General features: G+C 39.6%; 1 protein-coding gene across 1 annotated transcript in view; it reads left to right on the top strand.

The window, feature by feature from the left end:
• The window catches only part of DNER (delta/notch like EGF repeat containing), a 277,948-nt gene that overhangs the window by 238,703 nt on the left and 12,625 nt on the right, over window positions 1-26,620 (top strand). The window contains exons 9-12 of the mRNA XM_065411069.1: window positions 4,275-4,397; window positions 9,059-9,172; window positions 15,429-15,560; window positions 23,699-23,945. Of these exons, the coding sequence (XP_065267141.1) occupies window positions 4,275-4,397; window positions 9,059-9,172; window positions 15,429-15,560; window positions 23,699-23,945 (616 nt within the window). The remainder of the gene's footprint in view (window positions 1-4,274; window positions 4,398-9,058; window positions 9,173-15,428; window positions 15,561-23,698; window positions 23,946-26,620) is intronic.

Below are 26,620 nucleotides of genomic sequence, written 5' to 3'. Positions count from 1 at the left end.
TGTATCCCAGTTACACATAAGAGCTCAGTGGAAAAGATGCTGTGATACCTCAGAGAGGCAATACATTCGAAATTAGAGTGGTTGTGGAGAAAAGATGTGTTTATAATATGTAGTATTAAGTACTGTGGCATATGGCTTTTCCATGCAACTCTACATGCCTTTTGTGAAACAATGATTTTAGTTTCAAAACATGTGTAATTACATGTTTTATGTAAAAATTGGTCTTTGTCAGAATGAAATTTCAAGAGCATTTGAAATTTGATCAGGTCTGAGTGAATGAGCCAATTTCCACTTAAAAAACTGGTGAAATTTCACCAGGCTATTTTTGTTTCCAAATCTGAACAAATACTTCAAAATTAAAATGAAATGCCAAAATTCTAACTGCCAAGGTTTTTGAATTTGTTCTGAAAACACTCTTCACAGCCAGCTAAACAGCAAGACAGTAGGAAAGATAGACAAAGCTCCAAACAAGTTTCTAAAATAATTTTGTTTATATTGTTACAGGACAGGAACTTTTTGCACTGGTGTCTTGTACAGTGTTGAGAACATTCAGTGCTTAATAATACTAATAAAACTTTATGGTAGTGAATGTACGTAATAAGTGTACTGCAATATTTGAGAACATGGGCTAAAAAGAGTAGCATTATCATGGACTCAAAGCCCATTCTGCACTCTTTATTGAGGGAAAAACCCAAGTCAAAGAATGGAGAGTTGGGTGCTCAGGGTTGTTCGTTAAATTTTGATAGTGTTGAGAATATCACAACCTTTATGGCTCATGTGTAATCCACTTTACCCGCTTGCACAAGAGGGCAGAAGACTCCCTCATCCCCTGCACAGGCTATCTTCATCACTAGTGTGGGGGGGTGAAGAGCAGCCTCTGCAAGGGCTCTATTCTCCCTCCTATGCAGGTGAGCTTGCAGGGGCAGGGATTGGGTGGAGCTAAGGCTCTACCAACCTAATGCATTGGCCAGTACAGATGAGGAAGTAATCAGCACTAAGTATCATGATGGAGCAGATTACTTCCTCCCTGGAGCAAGGTCACAAGATGGTCTTTGGTCTGCTTTCCTGGGGAAGCACAACTATGCATTGCTCCTTACTCAGGGCTTGTTGCAGAAGGACAGTTGAGTCCTTAGTATTCATTTTATCAGTCATTTCATAGAACATAGCAAGTGGTTTGATGCATGTGGTTCATCAAAGTCTGTTCATTCTACAACTTGACTTAATTTCCAAAAGGAATTTTAAATGTTACGAAAGAGAGAGACAGTTACAGAAAATGAACTCTTTATCTCTTTCAAAGAAATCAAAAAGTCTTCAGTATAATCTCTTGTACAAAATAAAAACCACCATCATTCGCCCTCCATATTTCCCCCCAAAGGTAAGAAAGCAACATAATTACATAGTACTAAAAGGAAAACAACTTGAGTTGAGTTCAGTAAATTAGCTGTTGCTTTTTTCATTGTAGAGAATATCACTTCAATTCAGTAAAAGGTCAAACACAGCTGGGATATTTAAAATTTTCTGACCTAAAGCTTGATTAATAGGGAGAGAACAAATGTAAATTTTCATCTTATCACTGCCTTTAAATAATTCTTTTTGCTTATTAAACATCAATAACAATGGGAGAATGACTATATCAGTTCTATCTTGCATATGTCTTAATTGGCTATAAAATTAGATACGACTACTGAATTGGGAGAAAAGTAGAAATATGTTTAATAAATAAAATATACTGAAGATGGAGGGCCCTGCATTTTAAATACAGATTGTAATACATAGCTGGAAGAGAAGAAAGGGGGAACTTTTCTTTAATGACTAAATACCATGGGTCAAAAAAGAAGAAATTTAAACAATTTAAAAAAATAATTTAAAGAGTTTCTTTGTATTGAATAGAATTATGTGTAAAGTACTGCACACTCTTGTAGCTCTATATAAGTAATATAGGATACAGCAGTGCATTGGTTCTCAACCAGGGGTACATGGACCCCTGGGAGTAGGCAGAGGTCTTCCAGGGGATACTTCAACTCATCTAGATATTTGCCTAGTTTTACAACAGGCTGCATAAAAAGCACTAACTGAGTCAGTACAAACTAAAATTTCATACAGACAGTGACTTGTTTATATTGCTTTATATATTATACACTGAAATGTAAGTACAGTATTTATATTCCAATTGATTTATTTCATAATTATATGGTAATAATGAGAAAAGAAGCAATTTTCTAGTAATAGTGTGCTGTGACACTTTTGTATTTGTATGTCTGATTTTGTAAGCAAGTAGTTTTTAAGTGAGGTGAAACTTGAGGTTCACAAGACAAACCAGACTCCTGCAAGGGGTACAGTAGTCTGGAAAGGCTGAGAGCCATTGCGGTAGTAAATTGGCCAGGAGAATCAAGAAACAGAAGGTACAATGTATACTCTTCTGTTCTTTGTATACAAATCATATTATGAATTATGTACATAGATTCAGAAGAAAATATAGTATAGTGGTCAGGGAGGAAGCTGTGATAATGCTTTTGTAATCAGTCTTATAAAGCAAAACTCTTGTAACTCTGTATTGTGGCTAGTCAATCCCCACACTACCCCAAACTACACTAATGGTCTTATTTATCTTGTTACCTGATATGAAAAAAATGCTTCTTTGACCTAATGCAGTATGTTGAAAAAGACATTTCAACTACTACAGTAACTCCTCACTTAAAGTTGTCCCGGTTAACGTTGTTTCGTCGTTACATTGCTGATCAATTAGGGAACATGCTGGTTTAAAGCTGTGCAATGCTCCCTTCTAACATTGTTTGGCAGCCGCCTGCTTTGTCCACTGCTTGCAGGAAGAGCAGCCCATTGCAGCTAGCTGGTGGGGACTTGGAACCAGGGTGAACTGGCAGCCCCCCATCAGCTCCCCCTGTCAGCTCCCCGCTCCCCTAAGTTCCCTGTGCAGCAGCTGCCCAGCAGGCTAGCAATTGCAGCTGTCCCTCTCTCCACTGCCATGTGCTGCTCCTGCCCTCTGCCTTGGAGCTGCTCCCCGAGACTCCTGCTTGCTGTGCGGGGGGGGGGGAGAGGAGGAAGAGGGGGGGCTAATGTCAGGGTGTCCCCCTCCCCCCCTGCTCCTGCACCCCACTTACTCCATCTTCCATAGAGCAGGGGAGACACACGACAGGGCTCAGGATGGAGGGCGCTTGCAGCAGCTGCGGTCTCAGCAAGCTGATCTAATTAAGTGTACTTAAAGGGGAAATGTGCATCTCTCTCACACACACATGGTGTGTGTCTCTGTCTCTGTCTGCGATGCTGTCTCCTCTCCCTCCATTCCTGCTGCCTTGTAGAGTGTGAGAGTTAACCCTTGAGGGCTCAGCCAATTGCTAGTTCATCATTTAGCCGTAAGGCATTCCCTGGGAAATATCCCACCCTCTGACTCCTCCACCTCAATCAAGCTTCACAATCAGTGTACCAGTATTAAATTGTTTGTTTAAAACTTATACTCTGTGTGTGTGTGTGTGTGTATATATATTACTTTATATATATACATTAATTCTTATGGGGAAATTGGATTCGCTTAACATCGTTTCGCTTAAAGTCACATTTTTCAGGAACATAACTACAATGTTAAGTGAGGAGTTACTGTATTAAGACAGATGACCACATGATCCACTAGACCATGCAAAATGCTGGTTGGTCAAGTGGATAACATAACTCATGATTTCTCATCCTGTTGTGCCACTAGCAAGTTGCATAGCCTTTCTATGCTTCCATTTGCTCCGTGTGCAGAATCAGGCTATAATACTTGCCTACCTCCCATGAGTACTGTGAAAATTGAATTGTTAGATGTTTGTGCAGCACTTTGAATTTGCACAGTGTTAAGAATAAGAAGACACAGCATAAATGCTAACTGTAGTATTACATGATCATCATCACTCCAAGCAAGTGAAATTGCTGCAGGGCAAAGCTAATCATAAAAATTGGTGACTATGTATTTATTGGATTATTTCACTGCTACAATAGAACACATTTTCTTCAGAGTCTCAGTAATGGTCTTGGTCATCTGTCTTTGTAGTCTAGGAAATGTTGTAGTTCACCATATAATAAATGTACAGAGTTCCATCTATCAGACATACTACCCTTTTTTATACATTTTATTTGTGTAATAGATAGCCTGTGGCCTTAAAGACACAATACCTTTTCAATTAATTACCATCTACCCACAATCCAAGATAGCTAAATTGTTACCTTTTTATCAGGAAGCATTTCATAGCTTATTCTATTTTCTCCCACATGTGCTTTAGGTTACCATGGCCTCTATTGTGAAGAGGAATATAATGAATGCCTTTCTGCACCCTGCCAGAATGCTGCCACCTGCAGAGACCTTGTCAATAGCTATGAATGTGTATGCCTTGCTGAATATGAAGGTAAAATGTTTTTGCCTTTTGTTGTGTAAGTATAGCTTACTCCACATGCTTTTTAATGCTTTCTTTCTGGATAACAAAATTATGAAGTGAGGAGTTAAGTTGTGGTATGCCACTGCATAAAGTAGGAAAATTAATTTAAAGTAGGTCCTGATCCCACACCCTTACTCAAGTGAGTAATTCTTACTTACATAAGTAGATCCACTGAAGTCAATGGTATTACTCATATGAACAAAATTAACTTGGGTAAGGATTTCCTTGTTCAGGTCTTTACTTTGTAGGCGTACTAGATTATTCGGTTCCTGTTAAAGATGTGAGTTAAAGTGATTAGTTTTTTAAGAGGCTGTTGGATATAGTTTGTAATCAGTTATTGCTGAGAACCATTACCTGGAGGACTTTCCAGATTTCTGTTGGATTTTCTCTAGTGTAATGAGTTAAAAACAAAGAAACAAAAACCTATATTTAAAACTGTCTGCAGTGAAAAAATAAAAATGTAACCAGTTATCTGGAAGTTTATTTGCAAATCATAAAATTCAGAAGTAATGATAATTCAATGAACACTCCTCCATGTTGACTGAAGTCAATGTCATACCTGATTCAACAGATTTTGCTTTCATATAACATTTCCTAAGAATTTTGTAAAATAAAGAATTCATCCAGAATATTTTAAGAATAGATTTATTTAGTTTTCAGTAAAAAGAGTAAACCATATATGTTTTGTTTTTACACACACACACACACAGAGAGAGCGAGAGAGAGAGAGCGAGTAGTGTTTTAAGGAACATTAAACATGTCCTCAAACAAACAAAAAATCCTTATCTCTTTGACTGAAGCTCAGTCAGCTGCTGCTTGAGGCGAAGTATATATTTTATATTGGTGTGTGCTCTGTTCTTTGCCACTAGATGAAGAATGCATCATTCCAGTGGCCAAGTATGAGGCATTAACCATCAGTTTTTCAGTGACAATGGAAACAGTGGTCTTTTCGAGAGTGCTTTGGCTTAGACTTCATGTTAAATTGTCAATACAAGTGTATCTAGCAACAACAACAAAAATCCAAAGTTTTAACCCCTAAAATTATAGGAAGTTAATTTTGTGCATTTGATTGAAATGCCAGCATGGGGCTCAATCCTATAAACACTTTTTATAAGGCATTGTGCTTTCTACTTCGAGTAGTTCCATTCGGCCTGATTCTCCATTGCCTTGCACTTTGTGTAGTCACCTACACCACTATAAAGTGGGTATAGAACATTACTATTACCTGGTTTGGTAGCATTTCACACCTACTTTGCACTGCTGTACGTGACTCTACAAAGTGCAGAGCAGTAGAGAATCAGACTCATTTATTTTAATAGGATTACTCACAAGAGTCGAATTATTCAAATGCACAAGTGTTTGCACAACTGGGCCCATAAGATGGACACTAAAAATATTTGCTCATTAATTTCTAGGGAGACTCTTTCTTGGGTGCAAGGGAGAATTGTCAGGCAACACTGAATGCTTTGTTTGTAAATTTCTGAGACCTTTGTCTGATTTGGAGTCTATGTAAAAGTCTGGTTGGAACAAAATAATGTGATAGCCTCTTTCTCTGTGCTGGTTAACATAATGCACTGATGTTGAAATGTGCTCTTCTCTGGTCAGATGGCCATAAAAGAACTCATAACTGACTTACAGAATTTTGCCAAGTATTCTGACATAAGGAATACTGTTTGAATGGGCAAGGATAAAGCACAAGCTGAAAAGGACATTGTAAAATAAGATTAAGTGTATGCATAAAACAAATATATTACCAGCTAAATTATGTAAATCCCTCTCATTCTCATTTTCATTCAGGCCTGCAGAATAATAATATTATTATTATTATTTATATTACAGCACCCAAAGACATAAAACATAAGATAGGTCCATAATTGAAGAAATTACCATCTAAATAGATCAAAAACAAAAAATACACAGACAAGAGATAGAAGTGATGGAGGTGAAATGTGTCATGTTTCTATAAGGGTAGTTAAGCTCTGGAATAGGCTTCCAAGGGAGATTGTGGAATCCCCATCATTGGACATTTTTAAAAACAGGTTGGACAAACACCTGTTGGGGATGGTCTAGGTTTACTTGGTTCTGCCACAGCACAGGGAGCTGGACTTGATGACTTCTTGAAGTCCCTTCCAGCCCTACGTGTCTATGATTTTGTATTGTTTTTTTCTTTCCCAGAAGGCTCCATCCCAAGTTTTCCCACCAACCCTCTTCAGTTCTCTTAGTGCCTTGTTCCAACCCTCATGCTCTCACATCCCTCACCAATCTAATGTAGCTAATAGCCATTAGCTAATTTCCGAACCAGTTATTCTCCTCCCTCCAAGTTACTCTCTCTTCCCGCACTTCTCCAGCAAGTCAGTCACTTGTACCCATGAAAAAACTCACTGAATCTGGAGCGATTCATTGCTGGGATTATAAAGATGTGCCCCCCTGTAATCCTGATATATCCATCATTTTTGTAGCATGTCAGATGAAAACAACCATTTGATACATAATTTCCATAAATATATAGTAGTAATACAAATAAGAAAAAAACTGACAGAAATTTCACAAAACACTTTCTCGATATACATTGCATCTAATCAAAGTAGTTCTTTTAGATTAATTTCATTTCAGCCATATCATTATTGAAACGGGAAACCTGTAATATTTATCATGAATGGACAGAAGGCTAAAATGTTTTCCTTAAATTCATTTTAAGCATGTTGTAGTGAATGGGAATGGTTTGTAATTTAGTAAATTTCTTAATGTCCTTTCATAAAATAGCTGAAGCCTAGGGTGACCAGATGTCCTGATTTTATAGGGACAGTCCCGATTTTGGGGTCTTTTTCTTATATAGGGTCCTATTACCCCCCCAGCCCCTGTCCCGATTTTTCACATTTGCTGTCTGGGCACCCTACTGAAGCCAGAGAGTTCAAACCTAACATTGACTGTAATTCCTGACAAATATCCTAAGTGAAATAAATTTGTTGAGGCTATTATTTCTGAGAAATGTAATAATGTTACCATACATATAATCATAGTTAGCAAAGTGTGGCACAATCTGTTGAATTGGAGTTGATGTTAAAGGGACATCATTAACTTGAAAAGTGTATTTCTCTCTCAATATTTTTGCCTTCTACTCTTACAAGTGAAACATATGATGAAAACGTACAAATAACTGAAAGAGACTGGGTGTAATTGCTCTTCTAATTTTTCCAGTTTATTTTTTGCTTTTCACAGGACTTTCAGTATCATTGATTTCCTTTGTATGTTCAAGCTGTTTTACCTTTTTCTTTGTGCAACTAGGGAGAGAGAAAAAAGGGAGAAATGTGCCTATAAAACCACAGTACTGTACTGGCAGGGAGATTCAGATGAAGATGTAGTATCTGAAACAAATAATTATTTATTTTGTTGTTTTGTTAACTGATTAGATTTCAAGTTGGTGGTGCCTCTGTAAAGCACGTAATCTTCATTCGGGACAATGCAAGGCAGTACCAAAAAGATCTGTGAGCATAGCTCACAAAACTACCCACAGAAATAAATTAATGATAGTTACTTAAAATTAATCATTTAGATTTTGACCCTACAGTAGGATCAGTGAAGTTGTACCCTTGTGTCTGCATGGAGTATTCAGCATTTCAGCATAAATTATTATATATTATAGTGGATCACAAAGTAAAGGAGATGAATTATGCAAGCAAAAGCAACCAACAGCTCAAAGGTTAGCCTTGAAATACACTTCTCAGTTTTTACATAGAACAACCACCAATGCATGCCTAAATTTACCCTGAACAAGTCTATATCATTGCACCTGTAGGACTCTGTAAACACTTAGGAAAATGAGTAACTTTATGAATGAAAACAGTCCCATTGAGCTCAGTGAGTCTATTTATGTGGTAGTGTTTTCAGAGCTGATACGATATAATATATACCACACCACTGTGGCAGCTGACCTTTCTCCTCAACCCCGTTGGGAATCTACCATCCTTTCCTACCTTGTGCCCGATAAGGGTCTCTCAAACTGTTGCAGAGTGAAACCACTGAGTTCGCACAGATCAAGTTCTGAGGCAGGAGATCAAAGAAAGAGGGATGGAGCTTGCCAGTCAAATACAATCATATCATGTTAACCTATATGTTTGAATAAGTTGATTTCTATTTCTACTGCCGTGACAAACCATAGTCCATCTGAGCCTACTGGAAAAGGAGAAAATAGGCTTAATAATGTGTACATATTATATTTTAAGTTTCATATTAATTGGAACTGTTACTGAAGATAGCAACTGTTATTTCCATTGAAGAATATTCAACAGCTGCCCAACCTGCTTCTTTATCACACCGTTGTATAGCCATAGAAATTCCACTGCTGCCATTGTCTGAGAACAGGAACTGGCCTGCTATGCTTGAAGAGGTGACATAGCCTTGATGAGAAGGGGAGTCCTATGTTTAAAGACCAAATCACCATAAAAACATATGATCTGAGTCTGATCTTGCATTGGCTTTACAATTGTCTTCAGCAACTTCTTGTGAATTACACTGGTATCTGAGAGAAGAACAATCATTGCCCTCATTCCATATGGCAGACAGCCCACATTCTGATTTCTGACTAACCATAAGTACAAATAATGTCAATAACACGAATTTATCATTCTCAGGACGGCACTGTGAATTATACAAAGATCCTTGCGTTAACATCAGCTGTCAAAATGGTGGCACTTGTGACAGTGAAGGTCTAAATGCTACATGTATCTGTGCACCTGGATTTACAGGCAAGTAATTTGCAAATTACACACAAAGTATAATTGTTAATCCCAGTGTCCAAAAGAAGGCAAATGTCAAGTGTATAGCATCTGAATCTGTGTATCTCCATATTCTTTTATATAATGAACTAGTTAAAAGGGACATTTGGAGGCTAGAAATGATATAGCAGTAGTATCTTGCATTGTACTTCTGGGAAATACTGTAAGTACAGCTGAAACTAAATTTTTAATGCAGTACTGCTTTGGAATTATTGTACCAACACAAAAACAATGAGGACCTTGTCCAGTGACACCTTAAAGACTAACAAATTTATTTGGGCATAAGCTTTCATGGGTAAAGAACCCACTTCTTCAGATGCATGGAGTGAAAATTGCAGATGCAAGCATTGTTATACTGCACATGAAGAGAAGGGAGTTACCTTACCAAGTGGAGAGCCAGTGTTGATAGGGCCAATTCAATGGGGTGGATGTAGTCCACTCTCAATAATTGATGAGGAGGTGTCAATGCCAGGAGAGGGAAAGTTGCTTTTGTAGTTGCTCACTAAAAAAAAAAAATCTGTTTAGTCTTTAAGGTGCCACCAGGGTCCTCGCTCTTTTTGTGGGTACAGACTAACATGGCTACCCCCTGATATTTGTACCAACACAGGGGCCCAAACCAAAGCTGAACACCTCTATCTATGGTCTCATCCACATCCAAACATTGTAACTTGGGACCCATCTTTAACATTAGTTATTACTAGTTTTAGTTGTCAGAATAGCATGTTTTTTAAGGGAAAACTACTTCATTCTATATTGAGTTTATATTTTATATTCCCCTTACGATGCCAATGAGGGTAGGCATTTGACTTGGAACCGCACAACATTTTGATTAAAAAACTAAGCACACTGTAAAATTAATATGACATGCATTAAATGGATTAAAAACTATTAGGACTCAAAATGTAAATGGGGAATCATCATCGAGAAGGTCTGTTTCCAGTGGTCTCACGGGGATTGGTTCTTGGACCTACACTATTTACCATTTTTATCAGTGACCTGGTGGAAAACATAAAGTCATCACTGATAAAGTTGGCAGATGAGACAAAAATTGGGGGAATGGTAAATAATGAAGAGGACAGGTCACTGGGATCGCTTGATAAACTGGGCACAAACAAATGTGCATTTTAATACGGCTAAATGTGAATGTATACATCTAGGAACATAGGCCATACTTACAGAATGGGGGATTCTATCCTGGGAAGCAGTGACTATCAAGATGTTTTGGAGGTTGTGGTGGACAATGAGCTGAACATGAGCTCCCAATATGACACTGTAGTCAAAAGAGCTAATGCGATGCTGAGATGCGTAAACCAGGGAATCTCAACTAGGAATAGAGAAATAATTTTACCTCTATATTTGGCATTGGTGCAGCTGCTCTGGCACTACTGTGTCCCGTTCTGGTGCTCATAGTTCAAGAAGGATGTTGATAAATTGGAGAGGGCCCAGAGAAGAGCCATGAGAATGATTAAACATGAGAAAACATGCTTTGTAGTGATAGACTCAGAGCTCAATCTATTCTCCATCACTGACAATTTTTAAATCAAGATTGGGTGTTTATCTAATTATTTTGGGGAAGTTCTATGGCCTGTGTCATACAAGAGGTCAGACTTAGATGATCTGACCTTGGAATCTATGAAACTATGAACTGCTGGAAGGTCTGGGTTACTAATGATACAGGCACCTATTGATAAGAGAATTAATTTCTCTCTTCTGTATTACTGATGCTATGGTAAAGTTTGAGTATTGAAGTTATTTAATATTGGTCCCCATATTCTTTTTATACATAGGGCCACATTCACCTCTGAGGTACTCTCCAGAATAACTCTATTTCAGTCAATTTCAGCTTTACACTGATGTGACTGAGTTGCAATTGGTTAATGCTTGTAAATGCTAGTGTAAATAAATCTATTTTATGTTTGGTGTTACCCAGAAGATGTAGTGCTTGTAAGTAGTATAAAAGTGATCGATATTCTAATTAGGTGCTTCTTTGAGACATGCTACATTAAAGAAAAAAGCATGAGAGGAAATTTATGGAATCATATACCGTGAGGCAATTCAAAGTGGTGTAAAAATGATAAATTAATCATTCAAAACACACTTGTTACAATTCCCATAATGGTGTCCCTTTAATAAAATCTCATGTTAAAAGTTTTAAGTAAAGATGTATGCTTTGGGCTTTTTAGGAAATGAAGTTGAGCAATAGAGGTAAAAGTTTAGCTATTGCAATGAAATATCTAAAAAATTCAGTTCTCATAAAATGTGCTAGTATTTCCTGACAACAAAATGCTATCATCTACCATATAATATTTTAGCCAATACTTCATTATTCTCAGTATTATTGATATTTGAAATTCATATTAAAACATTGCAAAACCACGGGCTTTTTGGCCTGATTCTCTCCTCAGACTAGTTTTATGTATAATTTAACTAATGTCAGTAGAGTTATTCCTGGATAAGTGGGAAAAGAAAACCTGGCCCTTGACTCAACCTTTCTCAGTAGTTAAATTCACATCAAATGATTGTATGATGATTTAAATGTTGTTTGAAGCTGTCCTGATAAAATGTCTGTATAACACTGTAGAAATGCAAATACTAAATGTTGTTACTTGGCATCAGGTGCTCACTGTCTTTTGTGCCAAACACAAATAATTCCTAAATGACTTATAACTTCATTAACCATTTTTGCTAACAGGTTTCTTTTCAGCTGAGAGCCTAACAATCTCAGGGCATGATGTCCATTGACTCATGTTCTTTTTCATCTAATAGCCCATTTCCATTGGACATGCGTGCCTATCGTATATTAAGATGATTAATATTGCTGTATATTGTCAATCCTAACTTTGTTTTTCATAGCACAGCTGTATCAAATTGTTTTTTTCCTTTCCGTGGAAGTTGTTATGGCTTAAAATCAGTTACATTTTGCAACATTTTTATAGTCTAATGACATTTGAGAACATGCTGTTAAAAGATTTTTGATGCTGGACTGGGATATTTAAATAATAGGTATGAAGTTTTGAAACCTCTTATGGTTTCTCCTTCAGATCTGTTTTTAATGACCTACTCTTTATTTGATGTTTTTAAATGCAAGACCATCTATTGCAGGGGTGGCCACCCTGTGGCTCCGGAGCCACATGCGGCTCTTCAGAAGTCAATATGCGGCTCCTTGTATAAGCACAGACTCTGGGGCTGGAGCTACAAGTGCCAACTTTCCAATGTGCCGGGGGGTGCTCACTGCTCAACCCCTGGCTCTGTCACAGGCCTTGCCCCTACTCCACCCCTTCCTGCCCCCTCCCCTGAGCCTGCCATGTCCTCGCTCCTCCCCCTCCTCTCCAGAGCGTCCTGGACGCCATGAAACAGCTGATCTGGAGGTGCAGGGAGGGATGGGGAGGCGCTGATTGGCGGGGCTGCCGGTGGGTGGGAGATGCTGGGAGCAGGGTGGGGGGGAGTTGATGCGGGGCTGCTGATGTATTACTGTGGCTCTTTGGCAATGTACATTGGTAAATTCTAGCTCCTTCTCAGGCTCAGGTTGGCCACCCCTGATCTATTGTATATACTTTAACAAACACGTAGAAAAGCTGCAGACCTAGAAACGAGACCTGTAGGCATTCAGAGTAGGCACTGAACTAATGGGGAAGCAGAAAATAGCTGCCACAAGCTGAGTCTTCAAAACATGGGCCCAACACTAGCCACTGTTATCTGTCTAGTACTACTGACCTCACCGTGGTGGCAACCTCCCCATTCATTACTACAGTTTCCATTATTGTTCCCATAGTTTCCAGCAAAGGGACATCTTATAACTAAGAAGCACTGTGGAGGAGCACTGTGCTCTTCCACCATCTCCATTATAGATTGGAAGAGAGGCAGGTGATCTGTTGGTCTACTTGGGATGCATTGTCATGGAGAAGACTGGAGTCCTGCACCGTCTTGTAGCCCAGTTCTGTGCTTATAACCTCATTATATCAAATTCTTCTGTCTTACACCAGCGTGAGAGAGCAGGATGTAGTCCATTGACTTCAGGGAAGGTTGCACAGGGTGTAAATCACTGCAGAATTTGGCCACTGATCTTTAGCTTCATAGCTTGGAATGGGCTGGAATGTTACAGAGGCGGTGTATTTAGCTCCTCGAGAAAGCACAAGAGTGACCTCCTTGGACAACTAAGGAATGGTAATGATGTGTTCTAAAGATAATCTTGCAAGTCCTAGAAAAATAAATGGGAGCCATGTGTATTGTATATATCCAAGGGCTGACTTTGGCTCTAAACCTTTAAAAATGTCTTTGCACTTATTAGTTCTTATATGCAGAGCTGTGGTAAATTTATTGCACAGTTCTGTAGTTTGTAGTAGTTTTATATTGCAGTTTCTTTTCCCCAGAAACTGATTGCCCAATTAATAAAGAGACAGTTTTACAAATGGTCTACTTAATAGGCAATCAACTCCAAGTCTTCTACACAGACCTAAAGGATTATATTTATTCCAGGAAACTAATTAATTTGGACATTGCTGGGTTATAATCAACCTTGAAAGACTGAAAGTTGTTAATATTGCATAGAATTGGTTTAGCTTTAAAAATTTAGCAGCAAAATGTAGCTGCTACTAGAGAATTCACTAAGGTAAACAGCTGTTCAACATTATGTGTAACATAGAATCATAGAATATTAGGGTTGGAAGAGACCTCAGGAGGTCATCTAGTCCAATCCCCTGCTCAAAGCAGGACCAACACCAACTAAATCATCCCAGCCAGGGCTTTGTCAATTCAGGCCTTAAAAACTTCTAAGGATGGAGATTCCACCACCTCCCTAGGTAACCCATTCCAGTGCTTCACCACCCTCCTAGTGAAATAGTGTTTCCTAATATCAAACCTAGACCTCCCCCACTGCAACTTGAGACCATTGCTTCTTGTTTTGTCATCTGCTACCACTGAGAACAGCCTAGCTCCATCCTCTTTGGACCCCCCCCCCCCCTTCAGGTAGTTGAAGGCTGTTATCAAATCCGCCCCTCACTCTTCTCTTCTGCAGACTAAACAAGCCCAGTTCCCTCAGCCTCTCCTCGTAAGTCATGTGCCCCAGCCCCCTAATCATTTTCGTTGCCCTCCACTGGAATCTCTCCAATTTGTCCACATCCCTTCTGTAGTGGGGGGACCAAAACTGGACACAATATTCCAGGTGTGGCCTAACCACTGCTGAATAGAGGGGAATAATCACTTCCCTCGATCTGCTGGCAATGCTCCTACTAATACAGCCCAATATGCCGTTGGCCTTCACATCTGTTTGAGACTAGATTTTAAAAATAACAGTTTGAAAATGCCCAGGAAAGCAAATATACTAATTGGATGGTATTGAAAATGGCAAATCTGTCTACCTTGAACTATTATTGGGAGCTAAAGAAGGAGTTCATTTTGTCACATAATATGTGTTTGTTGTAAGCTCTGAAGTGCTTATATTCATCAATTTGCACATTCAGAGCAAAGGTATGCAGCCAATTTAGTCATTTTGCCTCATTTTCAAATTAATATGATTGTCATAATCCAAACACACTGCTTTTAAGCTAATTTACATCTGTCTTGATGTTCAGTCAATTATGTAAAAGATAATTGTCAATTTGTCAGTAATATATAAACAAATACTTATTGTTTTATATCATATGCTGCTTTCTGTTAGATTAACAGGAGAATATTATTTAGGGCCTGATCCTGTGTGGTACTTCCGCAAAGTTAAATAGGACTGGAGTCTTCCACTTTATGGTAGCCCTTAATAGCTAATGAATTGATTGTATTAACTGGTCTTAGTGTACTGACTAGAAGAGCACATGGGATAATATGTGATAAACTGTTCTATCATATTTGACTGGGGAAGAAGGATAGTCTTGTGTTTCAAGTAAAGGCTGGGAAGGCAGGTGAACAGGGTGAACTTAGTGAAGTCAGTTAGTGGTATCTGAGACCTAGTTCTTTGACAGTTGTAAAAGCATGTTGAGATTCTGAGACAGAAAGTGATATATAACTGCAAAATATTATTTCACCGAAGAAAATTATAGGTGTTCAGCTAATTCAACAGAAAAATGTCACAAAGGTGGTCTTTATTCTTTCAATAAATGTTTGATATGTGAGGATGAAATAACTAGTATTAATGACATCATTGCGAATCTAGCTAACTTTTGGTTTTAATGACTGAAATGACACAACTGGCTTGATACATGATACATCTACAAGCATCTTTCTCTTTTACTTTAAGGTGAAGAGTGTGAATTTGATATAAATGACTGTGACAGCAATCCGTGTCATCATGCTGGGACTTGCATAGACCAACCCAATGGTTATACGTGCCATTGTCCACACGGCTGGGTTGGAGCAAATTGTGAAATACGTAAGTGTTATGAGGATTGTTTGTGTTGCTTTTAATAGCCTTTTGATATATGTATAGGTCATTGTCCTGGAAATTTCTAATAATGGACCAAAATTATACTAAAAGAATCGTAGGCAGTTCTTAAACAATACCTCAGTATGCACAGAATGAAGGAAAATGCACTCTAAAAAGAACTATAATGTAGCAAAGTTTTATAAAATCCTGGAATTAGTCTTTTAGGCCAAACTTTCTAAAGTGTCCACTGATTTTTAGGTGCTTCTGTTTCTGGGTGTTCAAGTTTGAGACACCATAGGCCTGATTTTCAGAAATGCTGAGCACCCATAACTCCAGCAGAAGTCAGTGTGAGCTGTTGGTGCTCAGCACCTCTCTAAATTGGGCCCGAAGTGTCTCAAGGCGGGCACCTAAAATTGGTGGCCACTTCTGAACATTTTGGCTGGTGCACCCAGTGATCACAAAGTTTAATTTCACAATTGTGATTATACCTTAACTTGGTAAATGTAAAGCTTGTGGGCCTGATTTCAGAGACTCCCATTGACTTCAGCTGGAGCTGCAGATGAACAGCACTTCTAAAAAGCAGGCCCTATGTTCATGCTTCACTGAGGCCTTGTTTTTGGTCTTTGACAGCAGTTGTGTCTCCTTTACTGGGAAGCCTAATGGTATATTTGACCATTTCACTGTTCACGTACTACAGTGAAGGATCCCCTCCAAATATTAGATAGTTACTCAGATTGATTTAAGGGTTTGAAGCTGCCCAGTGCAGTTGCAGGCTGTTGCATGAATAAGTGCAAGATAAAAAGTAATGAACAGGAGATACTCAGGAGAATCCCATCCTGCATTAGTCAGAACATGGCAGAATGTCACAAAGTTACTCCTACATAACAGCTGGAGTAAAGCCAAAGAAGTACATGTGTAGTTAAGCTCCTTTATAATAGAGGGATCATATTTTGGGACAATGTATCCTAAGATATGCCCACTCTCCACCCAAACCTTTCCTTTTTGAATCCTGTGCTCTTGAGACTGATTTGCAGACAGTGCCTAAAGCTCAACCTTACTTCTTCTCACATGTCACCTCTGCTCACCCTTCTGTCAGAGCGCAACCACTCCATACTTTTTATCGTGCAAGCATTTGCTAGATTAAGGCCTAAATCTTTGCATTTGTTGTTCGTGAATTCAGTTTAATTGATCAATCATAGGACAGCACAAATACAAACCACTAGAGGCACAGTGTTGATGATATCAACCACTTCAAGGGCTAAATTATGCCTAGTCCCTGTGCAAAGTTTTCCTTGCCATCTTGGGTCCTTTGCAGGATCTATTGCAATCCCTTGATTTTTGCTTCTGGATAGCACTGCTGGCCACTCCCAAGACAGTGAATCCATTGTGTGTCTCACCTTTGATTTGCAGACAGTGCATGTTGCCTGCGTGCTGCAGTCTGGGGAGCTCTTAAGTGCAGTGCCTTCTACAGCTCCTCTTATAGAGTTGCTTCTGCGAGCCAAAGATGAGCCTTCAATAGGTCTGTGAGGCCTGCTCAGGCATAGTGATACCTGAACCGGGCACATCTACTTAATCAGTAAGGCAATGTCATTCTGAGTGACTGCAGCTTACTTACATTATGTGGTAGGCAGTGGGCTGACAGAAAAATGATTTTAATTCCTTGCGACGTGCAATAATCCTCTAGAAATGCATTCCCTGGAGTACCTTGATATAATAATTGCATTACTATTATGGAATGGAATGAAAACATATAAAAGGAAGACAGACAGAGCTATGCACTTACTGGGCACTGCAAAGCTGAGCTATGAAATTAGCAGCATCTGTTCAGGGATCTTCTTTGTATCCAGACTTCTAGATCCACTGAGGGCTTGGTCCTCAGTAGAGTCCTGCATGTATAAGCACAAGGGGAAAAGTGATGAGCAGGACAGAGAGCAAGGGAAGCTTCCTCTGCTGCACATCTGAAAAATTACTCCTGCCTGATCAGAGGAGTAAAGCTTGTGAGGGGAATTTATTGCTAAGGGTACATCTACACAGCAAAAAAGGTGTATTCTTAACTCAGGGTACATAACTCAGGTTAAAATAGCAGTGAAGACACAGCAACTCAGCTTTTAACTTAGATTAGTAGCTTGAGTTCAACCCGGGCTCTTCTATAGGCTTTTACTCGAGGTGCTAATCCAAGTTAAAAGCACAGTTGGTGTGTCTTCACTGCTATCTTCACTAGATCCGAGTTAAGAACACACCTTTTTTGCAGTGTAGACCTACACTATGTGCCTGATTTGCAAGACGAGATTCATGCTTAAGCACATGACTCTAAGACATCCACTCTACTCATTTACCCATTTGTAAATTTGTAAGTAAGGGCTCAGGTGCACACAGACCTCATTCTGCTCACTGGGGAGAACTATCTGTCTCTCGGCTTAACCCTGCTTGCACTCAGACATGGAAATCAATGGGAGTTTTGTCATTGCCTTTCAATGAGTTGCGCATTTCACCCCAGTTGTGTCCTGGATTGTCGAGGACTGATCTTCACATTATATCCCTGGCTTCCTTAAGCATCGCCTTCACCAGCAGTAACCCCTCATTGGATCTCTTCTATAGCAGCTACAGGCACTGATGAAGCTTACTACTGCTGTATAGTGAGACTTACTGTGTTAGTGTGTTTCATAGTCACATGACAGGGCCTAGGCCAATAGCCATGTCTGTCTTCCACCCCATTCTCACCAGTGGTGGCCCTATAGCCATCTGAGTGTTAATGACTTGGATAATATCACCTGCTGATGCTACAATCAGGAGCCTATAGCTATTTACTTGCCAGGTTAATGTTTAGAAAATAGATTTATACTATTAGGTATTGTAAACCCCCTCTTCTGGTCTTCAAACAACTCCTCCAAGCTTGCCAAGTCCATCGTCGGAAGCAAGCTCCCCACTGACCAGGACCCACCAACACCAAGCCATAACAACAGTCTGCAGGTTTTGCATCTTTCTCCACTGTTCGTGATAAATACTCCCCACAACACACCTTTTAAGATCCCTGGGTCCTACACATGCCCATCACAACATGCGGTGTACCTTATCCAGTGCACTAAATGCCTCTATAGCAACTACGTGGGTGAAACAAGATAATCACTACACTCTCAAATGAACTCTCACAGAAAAATTATAAAACACAAAAACACCCTATCGGCGGCAGGCAAACATTTTTCACAAAAAGATCACTCCGTGTCTAACCTCTTAGTCCTTGTGCTCAAAGAAAACTTGCACACCACCTTCAAGAGATGAGCCTGGGAGCTTAAATTTGTAACTTTGTTAGACACTAAAAATCAATAAAGACACTGGATTTGTGGCTCATTGCAACAATCTATAACACTAACCATCCTTTGTCCTATGACTGCAGAGATATGGCCTCTTACAACATGTTAACGCCTCATGTTAAACTATCTGTTCCATCTTGTATTTAGCTGTGACACTCTGAGTACCTTTCCCAGACCTGAAGAAGAGCTCTTGTAAGTTTGAAAGCTCATGTCTTTTACTAACAGCAGTTGGTCCAATAAAAGATATTACCTCACCCACCTTGCCTCTGCAAATAACATGTCATTTATAGGGCACCTGCCTAGAAAATCTAACCGCGGCACTTTACAACACTCAAACATAATTATAATACAAACCAAAAAAGTTCAGCACTTCTTGTAAATCTACAGAATTAAACTTAAACCTTAAAAACATTTAAAACTTAAAAAAAAAAAAAAAAAGAGCCAGGATTTCAGCTTGTGTATAAAGGATTACCAAGATAAATCTGGATGGATTTCTGAAGAAATCTTTTTTCAGAATAGGATTGAAAACACTTGATCTTCAATAGACTTTTCAAAAGAGCCGTGTACCTCAGGGAACTCCCTTCTCTGTCTTTGCGTTGTCATGACTAAATGGTTAGAGGCCAAGTGCAATTCTTAGTATGTCTACAAAAGAAAAGGGCCATATTCAAACCTGGTATAAATGGACATGACTCAGGACTTGTGTACATTTAAAACACTACAGTGGCATCATTGCAGTGATTCAGGATAGACACTACCTACACTGTCTGCATAGATAATCCACCTCTCTGAGAGGGGGTAGCTGGGATAATGGAAGAATTTTTCCATTGACCTAGTGCTGTCTACACGGGGACTTAGGTTGGCTTAATTATGCTGCTCAGGAGTGTGGATTTTTCATACCCCTGACCAGTGTAATTAAACCAACCTAATTTTCTAGTGTAGACCAGGCCTCAGTGGACTTGACTGGAGTTGATCCTATTTTGAATTGTCTCAATTTGGCCCATTGATTTCATATCTCAACTAACCTGCCTCCATTTCAGCAGTGTATACCTCATTGTCAAAGCCATGCAGACCATCCATCAGACAGCTTCAGGAGTTTCCATATACTGACGCACTGGAAATAAAATTCACTATTGAAGGGCTAGCTTCATGTGATTGATCCACCCTCCTGACCTGACTGACTCAAACGTGTGATGAAGTTGAGTTCCAGACTTTCACAGGAGATGGAGTGTGGTGGTGTAACTCAGCCACATTCCTAAACTGAGCCAACCTTGCCTTTTATGATGATCTGCTTTAGTCAGAAAGGAGGCTGGTGAGATTGTGCATTACTTCATCCCTTTGCAGAGAAACTGTCTAAAATTGACAGCTCCACATCCTGTGCAGCTTTTTCACAACTGATCCAACTATCTATTTCACTGGGGTTATTGTTTTCACAGCTATTTCAGGGTTAAGGCTCTTCAACTACCTGTTAAACTGTATCCTTTAACTACCTTCCAAATATTCTCCAGACTGTCCATTCAGCATGAAATAATTTGCCTGCCAATGAAACCCCACATTTATTATATCATTTTGTGGTCTTTCCCAGTGACAGCAATGTCTACTGAAAAACAATGGAATTAAAAATAAATCCTAGAGGGACACTGCAACCAACCTGAGTTACACAAGAGAAAAAATTTCCCACTAAAATGAAATACTCTTGGCCAATGAGGATAACGTAAGATTTAAGTTTGCAACTATGTATAAAATTGCCCGTTTATAAACCACTTAGTGCCTGCACGTTATCTTTCAGCACTAATATCTTTTCAGACTCTACAGATATGGATAATATAATCAGCAAGGAAAGTTAAACGATAGTATTACTCAGAGAAAATCATTTACAGGATAATCCTAGGAGTATATATGTATATGTCATAATCTACAATCTTACTGAATCTTATCATGGTTGCTGTGGCAACTGAGAAGATCATAAATTTGAGTCACCACTACTTTCTTCTTAAGCTATGGAATATGTGCCATGCATCTTTTGGATTTTATCTATGGAAAAAGAACAGAAGAAATTCTTCACATCCTTATCATCCAGAGATTGAAGACAGTGGGCCAGAATCAGGTTTTCCGTGCCTCCAGTGGAAATGTATCTGCTGACATTAGGTCTGAATTTGGCCGAGTGTATTTTCCAACAGAACAGCGTGTCTGATAGATGCGCTATGGAGCGAAAACAGCGGCTCTTCCAAAATTGAAATAAACTCCACACAGCTGGGCCATTTCATTCACTAGCAAGCAGAGAACATGACAATATTAAATCCTTAAAAACATTAAATCATTAAATGCTTTGTGGTTCAGATTGATCAGAATTTCAGGGTTCTGTGCAAAAGCAAATACAAACAAGCCTATGCATGCTCAGTACTGCAACCCCTTTATTAGGTCCAGGGTGCTCCCTGCAATGTGATCAGCTAGTTCTGTAAGTGTAGGGGGTTAAAGCCAGGATCTCACCTCCTTATCCCTTTGGGGCACCATGCATCCCAGGGGAGTAAGGAAGGGAGCAGTTTTCCCCCTTGAGCACAAGGACTGCAATTGTGGTGGATCCTTCCACCTCCCCATCCTCATGTACCTCCTGTAAGGGTTAGGAACAGTCTGGCCCTAAATGAAGCTTTGACTGTATTATAAAACAAAATCTATTTATTTAGAGCCCAATCACCCAACATAAAACATGCAGAGACTCAGTCATGTTTATGTGATTTTCCTGATGATTAAATAGCTGAAATGAAGTGGAAATATTTTGATGCAAAAATAATAGGCTTGTGTTAAAAGGCATCAGTCAAATGTGAGCATACACCAGGGCTATGTTATCTCCTTATCTGGATCTCACACAGAGAGTACTGAAATGCTTTCTTTTCAAGTGAAGCCTGCTTATTTTATCAAGGCAGACAACTGTAATCTCCCGGGATGTGTATCCGAGATTTAAGAACTGTTCTTTTTTATTTCCTTGGATAGAAAGTATGGGAAGCTCAGGACTTGGATTGCCTGTAATCAAGTACAGTCTACTTACTTATAGCTGTATATTGCACTGCTTGAATGACTTAATAGTTTAATAGTCAGTCTTTAATATTTTGCAAACCCTTTGAGATATATGCTCGCAAGTCAATGAGAAAGTTACTCCACACAGGAACCTCTTTTACCAGGAACCTCTTTTGCAGCTGTTTTACCCTACAGGAGTCCTTTAAATTATTTAATTGTGTCCAAGGGTGATTCTTTTTTTCTTTTTCTTTTCTTTTTTTTTTGCAAGTGAAGTAATAGTAACAACTGTTGGTTTTAAAGTGCTACATAAAAGTGAGTGTCTCACAGCTCTTGAGTGAGAATCTCCATCATTGGAGATTTTTGCGGCATCTCTGTCACTAAAGATTTTTTAGGGCAGGTTAGACAAACACCTGTCAGAGATGGTCTAGATAATACTTAGTCCTGCCTTGAGCACAGGGGCTCTGAGGTCCCTTCCGATCCTACAATTCTCTGATTCCAAGATCTGGAGCATGATCTGGTATTAAATATAAATCACTGCTGATAATACTTGCTGATGAGACAAACGTTGGCAGAATGGTAAATAATGATGAGGACAGGGCAAGTCATATAGAGTGATCTGGCAAGCTGGACCCATTTAAACAAGATGTATTTTGATACAATCACATGCAAGGTCATAAATCTAAGAGTGCAAGTCACACCTACAGAATGGGGAACTGTATCCTGGAAAACAGTGACTCTGAAAAGGATTTTAGGGGTCATAGTGGACAAGCAACTCAATATGCGTCCCCCCCCCCCCATGAACTGATGTGGCAAAAAGGGCAAATGCAATCTTTGGATGTATAAACAAGGGGAATAGTGAATAGAAATAGAGAGGTGATTTTACCTTTGTATATAGCATTGATGACACCAATATTGGATACAGTTCTGGTGTCCACATTTTTTTAAACAGCTGTTGAAAAATTTATGAGGATGCAGAAAAGAGCCACAAAAATTATTCAAGAGCTAGAGAAAATGCCTTACAGCAAAAGACTTACAGGAACTCAATCTGTTTGAGAGGTGATTTGATTATGGTGTAGAAGTACATTCACAAGGAGAAAATATCACGTATTAAAGGGCTTTAATTTAGCCGAGAAAGGCAGAAGAAGCAGCAGTGACCAGAAGTTAAAGACAGACAAATTCAAATTTGAAATCAGGCATCAATTTTTAACAGGGAGGGTGATAAATCATTGGACAAACTACCAAGGGAAGTGGTGGATTCTCTATCTCTTGATGTCTTCAGATCAAGACTGGATGCCTTTCTGGAAGACATGATTCAGTCAAACACAAGTTATTAGGCTCAGTGCCAGGGTAGCTGTGTGGAATTCTGTGACCTTTGTTTTATACAGGAGAACAAACTAGAAGATGTAATGCTCCCTTCTGACTTTGAAAGCTATAAATAAACTATGAAAGTATAGATGGGAAAATGGAGGTACAGAGAGGTTAAGTGATTTGCTCAAGGTTATAGAGCAAATCAGTGGCAGAGCTGGTAATTAGAACCCTGCTCTTGTATCCATTGCAACTAATGATCATCAATCAGCAGTTACATGGCCAATCAAAATCAAAACTCTCTTTCAGATTTTGTGATATTGGTATTTACAGCATGTTAAAAACAGCTATGTCCATGGCTGACCCGCAAATGGAAAATATAACTTTAAAGTCAAATATCTTTAACAACAGAAGTCTATATAGAAATGTTGGAAATGAATGCACTCAATTTCTATTCAGCAGGAAGGAAATAAAATAATAATTTTGTTTTTGTATTTATTTATGTATTATTGCCAGATCTGCAGTGGAAGTCTGGGCACATGGCAGAGAGTCTAACAAACATGCCTCGTCATTCCCTCTACATCATAATTGGAGCCCTCTGTGTCGCATTTGTCCTTATGCTGATCATTCTGATTGTGGGGATCTGTCGCATCAGCCGCATTGAATACCAAGGCTCTTCCAGGCCAGCCTATGAGGAGTTCTACAACTGTAGAAGCATTGACAGTGAATTTAGTAGTGCAATTGCTTCTATCCGACATGCCAGGTTTGTTGTGGGGAAAGGGAAAGTAAATGGAATCTCTTTGCTATATCTACTTCAAATTCATGTGTAGTAGCACAGCATCAGCTAATATAAAGGCTGTACTGCTTCCAAATTAGAATATAGCATTATTTTAATTGCTCATCATTATATCTGGGCTACACTCTGGTCTCAGTTAAACAGTGTGAATCCAGTGCCACTCCATTGAAGGCAGTAGAGTTTTGGATTTACACAGTATAACTGAGAGTTGAATTTGTCCCTTTACACCAGTCTATAAGGTGTTTCAATTTGGGAAGTGTGCAAGTATTTTTTTTGTAAATTTTTATTCTTGTTATATTTACACATTTCTAAATCTACATATCAAAATTCCATACTTTATCATGCAAGCACTTTGGATAATAATGAATAATGCATTTTGAAACATTTTATTTGTTTTGTTGCATATATTTTTCAAAATTATTTTGACACCTAGCAAAACGAAACAAAATTCCTAAATAATTCATCAAAATGCCAGGGGTTGATATCTGGTTTTGTGATTAAATCATTGGACCACGACTCAGGCAATCTGGGTTCAGTGCCCACCTCTGCCACAGATTGCTGGTGTGACCCTGTTCTGTGCCTCTGTTTTTTCCATCCATGAAATGGATATAAGTCTTATCTGCCTCGCAAGAATATTGTGAGGATAAATCCTTGAATAGTTGTGAGACAGTCACATACCATTGTCTTAGATGCCCGAGAAGAAGGTAGATTAATTTGAAAAGGTTTTTAAAGAAAGTTGCATGCATTTTGTTCAACGCAGCAGTCTAAATATAATTAAAACATTTCACACCAACTACAATGAGTGAAATGCATTTGAGATTAAAATGTGTAGTTTAGAACTGCTATTTGCGAGATAGTAATGGCAGGTATCTTGCAGATACCATCAGCATGGGAGGCCATTGTATTAGTCTATAAATCAGTTTCCATCCTGCTCTTATGCCAGGAGTGGGCAAACTTTTTGGCCCGAAGGCCACATCTTGGTGTGGAAATTGTATGCAGGGCCATGAATGTAGGGCTGGGGCAGGGGATTGGGGTGCGGGAGGGAGTGCGGGGTGTGGGAGTGGGTGTGGTGTGCAGGAGGGGTTCAGGGTGCAGGAGGGGGGCTCAGCAGGGGTTGGGGTGTGGAGTGCAGGAGGGGGCTCAGGGCAGGGTACTTGGGTTTGGGGTGCAGGAGGGGTTTGGGGTGCGGGCTCCGGCCCGGTGCCATTTACCTCAAGTGTCTCCGGGGTGGCAGCGGTGCGCAGCCGGGCTAACGCAGGCTCCCTGTCTGCCCTGGCCCTGCGCCACTCCCAGAAGTGGCCAACATGTCCGGCAGTGGCTTCTGGAAGTGGGGTGGGGCAGGCGGCTCCACCGCACGCTGCCCTTGCCTGCGGATACCACTCCCAAAGCTCCCATTGGTTGCAGTTCCCCGCTGCACCACGAGGCTGGCAATCCCACGGGCTGGATTGAAAGCCCTGATGGGCCGGATCCGGCCCGCGGGCCATAGTTTGCCCTCCCTTGTCCTATGCTGATGTAACAAACAACTGTTTAAAGTAGGTGTGATAAACTGAATATAACTGAGTAGGCAGCCAAATAAGAACTGGAAATGGTGTTTGCCTGCAGCTAAAATGGAAGCCAAATAATGGACAGAACAGTTAATGATACAGTTTCATGTATCGGATGTGATCATTTACTGCAGCAGGGTATTAGTACTAAAAGTCAGTGCCAGTAATCACAGATTAAAGTAGACAGGAGCTCGTTACCTCGTTTGCTCACCATGGCTGTTTCTTGGCTCCTGGCTTTCCAGAGTACCCCACCTTTCCTTTCACAGCCACTCCTCCTCAGCAGTTTTTGAGTACTGTGCCTTTCCTGTTGAAAATGCTCCAACTATGCCTGCTGTCTACTACCTGCTATGAGCCATACACCAGTCAAGGATTGCTGAAGTGAAGCCTTTGGTTTTGGAACAAACTGATAAATTAAACAGCAATAAGTCACCAGGACCAGATGGTGTTCATCCAAGAGTTCTGAAGGAACTCAAATGTGAAATTGCAGAACTACTAACTGTAGTCTGTAATCGATCATTTAAATCCGCTTCTGTACCAGAGACTGAAGAATAGCTAATGTGATGCCAATTTTTTAAAAAGGCTCCAGAGGTGATCCTGGCAATTACAGGCCTATAAGCCTGACTTTAGTACCGGGCAAACTGGTTGAAACTATAATAAAGAACAATATTGTCAGACATATAGATGAACATAATTTGTTGAGGAAGAGTCAACATTGTTTTAGTAAAGGGAAATCATGCCTCACCAATCTACTAGAATTCTTTGAGGGGGTCAACAAGCATGTGGACCAAGGGGATCCAGTGGATATAGTATACTTAGATTTTCAGAAAGCCTTTGACAAGGTCCATCACCAAAGGCTCTTATGCAAAGTAAGCTGCCATGGGATAAGAGGGAAGGTGCTCTCATGGATTGGTAACTAGTTAAAAGATAGGAAACAAAGGGTAGGTATAAATGGTTAGTTTTCAGAATGGAGAGAGGTAAATAGTGGTGTCCCCCACGGGTCTGTTCTGGGACCAGTCCTATTCAACATATTCATAAATGATCTGGAAAAAGGGGTAAACAAGTGAGGTGGCAAAATTTGCAGATGATACAACTACTAGA

This window comes from Emys orbicularis, chromosome 9 (genome assembly GCF_028017835.1).
Source record: "Emys orbicularis isolate rEmyOrb1 chromosome 9, rEmyOrb1.hap1, whole genome shotgun sequence".
NCBI classification, from domain to species: Eukaryota; Metazoa; Chordata; order Testudines; family Emydidae; genus Emys; species Emys orbicularis.
Note: the sequence above shows the minus strand (reverse complement) of the source record. Positions and strands in the feature narration are given on the sequence as shown.